We start from the raw sequence: 3,694 nt of genomic DNA on the forward strand, positions 1-3,694 counted from the left end.
TAAGGGTGTATAAAATTTTTTAATTTGCAGGCAAAGGACAATCAAGGGGTAATAACTCTAGATGATATGATGAACTATAAAGTTGTAGAGAGAGATCTGATTAAGACATCATTTCAAGGTGAGTTCCTTCCTTACTTACTTCTCTAGATCTTAGCCAAAAAAATCTTAAAGGGATTGTAAAGAGGTTTTCTCAAATTTTTATGTGTATCAGGGACACTGATAGCATCAATTTGGACCATTCTAATTTTCAATCAGACGTCTGTGGTTCCTGCAATTCCACTAAAACTAAGTGTTTGATGACGTCACTAATCTCGAAGGGTGATTAAGCATTTTTTTCGACTAGTAACATCATCAAACATTTAGTTTTAGTAGATTTTCAGGAACCACATTAACTCAATTAGGTATATAAAAATTGGGTGTAAAACTGGATATTATTTGCAGGAGGGTTTGTGGCCACTGTACCACCACCATCAGCCGGTCCACTGTTGCTGATGATGATGAACATCATGGAAGGATTCAACTGGACCAGTAAGGATGTAGATAAACCAGAAACTTACCACCAGATGATCGAGGTAGGCCACAAGTTATGCAAGGGGAGAGACTGCCAGCTTAACTGTGAACCTAAATTGTTATCCTTGTAAAATCAATGCCAAGAGGTTTGGTCAAGGACCAGCTGGTAGAAAGAATCCTTGTGAACCTAAATTGTTATCCTTGTAAAATCAATGCCAAGAGGTTTGGCCAAGGACCAGCTGGTAGACAAGATTCTTGTGAACCTAAGTTATTATCCTTGTAAAATATAGTTGTTTCTTTTCTTTTTTTGTTTTCTGTTACATGATCGGGCGATAAAAGACGTACTAAAAGTTTGTATTTGAAAAGTTTGTATTTGAATAGTTTGTATTTGAAAAGTTTGTATTTTATTTCAGACTTTCAAATTTGCATATGCTCACCATGGTGATTTGGGTGATCCTGATTTCGACAAGTTTAAAATAGACAATATAACTAAAATTCTAATCAGGTATATCTTATGTCTTCAGTTTTAGAAAAAAAAATTTCACTATCAACAAAAAAAGCTACCCCATTTAGCTAATGATTTCAACACAGGTGCGCCATTTTGGAGGGTTGATTTGAGTCTTGAATATATGTAAATAGTCTTCAGAAGTACTAGAAATATACGAAAATTACATAATTCCTTTAAAAATATCTCAAACTAGGAATTTCTTTTCCTATTTCTATGGATGTCTTTTCTATATATCACAGAGTCTCAAGAAAAGATGACTCGTCTTTTTAACTTTCAAACGTGGATAATTCTGGATACACATGGATTTGAAGGCTCAAATTTCGACAGTGAGCTGTGAACACTATTACTGATTGGCCTAGACAGTCTTGGGCGTGATGATATGGTCCATTCAAAAAAAATAGTGCTGATTGCTTGAATTGAGCTATTAAATGGAAAAGGCATCCGTATCCCTTTTTAATTTTGATGTATTTTGGTTTCAGTAAAGACTACGCCAATGAGTTAAGAAAGAAAATCGACAATGAAACTCATCTTCAAGATTATTATATGGCCAACTCTCAACAAACACCTAATGGTGGAACATCCCATCTCTCTGTTGTAGATGCTTCAGAATTAACCGTCTCTCTTACAAGGTGGGTAGTTTCCATGTGGCCATTTTGAGTTCACAAAGGTCTATGAGTCGGTTTGACAGGTCTTACCCTTGATACACGAGACCAGTACTCTTGTCACTTTAATGTATATCGGAGACACTGATAGCATCAATTTACACCATTCCAATTTTCAATCAGACATCTGTGGTTCCTGCAATTCCACTAAAACTAAGTGTTTGATGACGTCACCAAAATATGATTGTATCACATAAGGTCCTTTGCGATAAGTGACATCATCAAACACTTAGTTTTAGTGGAATTGCAGGAACCACAGGCATCTGATTGAAAATTTGAATGGTGTAAATTGATGCTATCAGTGTCCCCAATACACATAAAAAATTTAGAAAACCTCTTTACAATGTCTTTAAATAATCCCTAGAAAATAGTAGGCTTATTCCTCCATTATTACAAAATTTCCCTCATTATCCACTGCTCAGTTCTTCCATTTCATTTTTCTTCCTTTAGCACCGTAAATACCTGGTTTGGATCCAAGATAATGAGTGAAAAAGGAATCGTTTTAAACAATGAAATGGCAGATTTTTCAGTGCCGGCTTTCACAGCGAAATCCATGTTTCAACTTCCAGAAAATCCTGTAAGTTCATGATTATGATATTCTACCAAAGGCCCCTCCCTTGACGTTAAGTTTAACCAATCAAAGCATGTCTCGAGAAATCTGTCAAAATGAAGGGAGCCGTGGTGGCTCAGTGAGCTAGACGCTTGCTCGCTAACCGGAAAGTCCAGGGTTCAATCCTGACATAGGTCATAGCTTTTATTTTTAATATAGCCACTTCGGTTAGGGTCTATTGACAGCCGTGTCATTTGTCAAATTAACCTATTGACTTCACCTTGCTTTAACCAATCCAATTTCTGCCTTCTGCGTTTTTTGAGTGAGTGAAGGAATTCGATTGGTTAAAGCAGATGAGGTCAAAAGGTTATTTTGATGAATGTCTGCGGGGGTTGTTGTTAGACCCTAACTGAAGTGGCTACATTGAAAATAAATGCTAAAAAAATGGAACGAAAGTTTGGTCGAATTTGATTTGACTGAATGACTTGTAATGTGCAGGCCCTGGACTTTCTGGAACCATTTTTAATTTCAGCATAATTTGATAGAACCAGGAAAGAGACCCCTGTCATCCATGACGCCTGCGATTGTCTACAATAAAGCACAACCCTGCAATAAACGTATCATTATTGGCGCCGCTAATGGAACCAAAATTATAGCAGGTAACTATTTCTTAGAATTCTGAGAATTTCTCCATTGCAAATTGCTATAAGTGCAAATTTGAAAAGTTAATTTCAGACAGTTAAGGATCCTGTCTACCAGCTGGTCCTTGGTCAAACCTCTTGGCATTGATCTTTCTTAGATTATCTGTACCCATTTACAGCTGGGTTGACTGGAATAATGAGGTTCCTTTCTACCAGCTGGTCCTTGACCAAACCTCTTGGTATTGATCTTTCCCAGATTATCTGTACCCATTTACAGCTGGGTTGACTGGAATAATGAGGATCCTTTCTACCAGCTGATCTTTGACCAAACCTCTTGGTATTGATCTTTCCCAGGATTATCTGTACCCATTTACAGCTGGGTTGACTGGAATAATGAGGATCCTTTCTACCAGCTGGTCCTTGACCAAACCTCTTGGTATTGATCTTTCCCAGATTATCTGTACCCATTTACAGCTGGGTTGACTGGAATAATGAGGATCCTTTCTACCAGCTGGTCCTTGACCAAACCTCTTGGTATTGATCTTTCCCAGATTATCTGTACCCATTTACAGCTGGGTCGACTGGAATAATGAGGATCCTTTCTACCAGCTGGTCTTTGACCAAACCTCTTGGCATGGATCTTTTATGGATTATCTGTACCCATTTACAGCTGGGTCCATTTGAATAATGAGGATTCTTTCTACCAGCTGGTCATTGTCGCAAAAGATAAGGATGTAAAACTCCATGCCATTTATTTCTCCAGGTATAGAAAAAGTTATGGCAAACATAATGTTATTTAACTTAAATTTAACATATTCCATNC

General features: G+C 37.3%; 1 protein-coding gene across 1 annotated transcript in view; it reads left to right on the forward strand.

Moving 5' to 3' along the window:
* Positions 1–2,882, forward strand: part of LOTGIDRAFT_82259 (hypothetical protein) — a gene marked incomplete at both ends in the record, with an annotated part of 5,858 nt that extends 2,976 nt beyond the window's left edge. The window contains 6 exons of the mRNA XM_009065715.1: positions 31–118; positions 445–572; positions 924–1,015; positions 1,498–1,647; positions 2,131–2,257; positions 2,763–2,882. Of these exons, the coding sequence (XP_009063963.1) occupies positions 31–118; positions 445–572; positions 924–1,015; positions 1,498–1,647; positions 2,131–2,257; positions 2,763–2,882 (705 nt within the window). The remainder of the gene's footprint in view (positions 1–30; positions 119–444; positions 573–923; positions 1,016–1,497; positions 1,648–2,130; positions 2,258–2,762) is intronic.
* Positions 2,883–3,694: the final 812 nt, after the last annotated feature.

The sequence above is a fragment of the Lottia gigantea genome, assembly GCF_000327385.1.
Source record: "Lottia gigantea unplaced genomic scaffold LOTGIsca_70, whole genome shotgun sequence".
Taxonomy (NCBI): domain Eukaryota; kingdom Metazoa; phylum Mollusca; class Gastropoda; family Lottiidae; genus Lottia; species Lottia gigantea.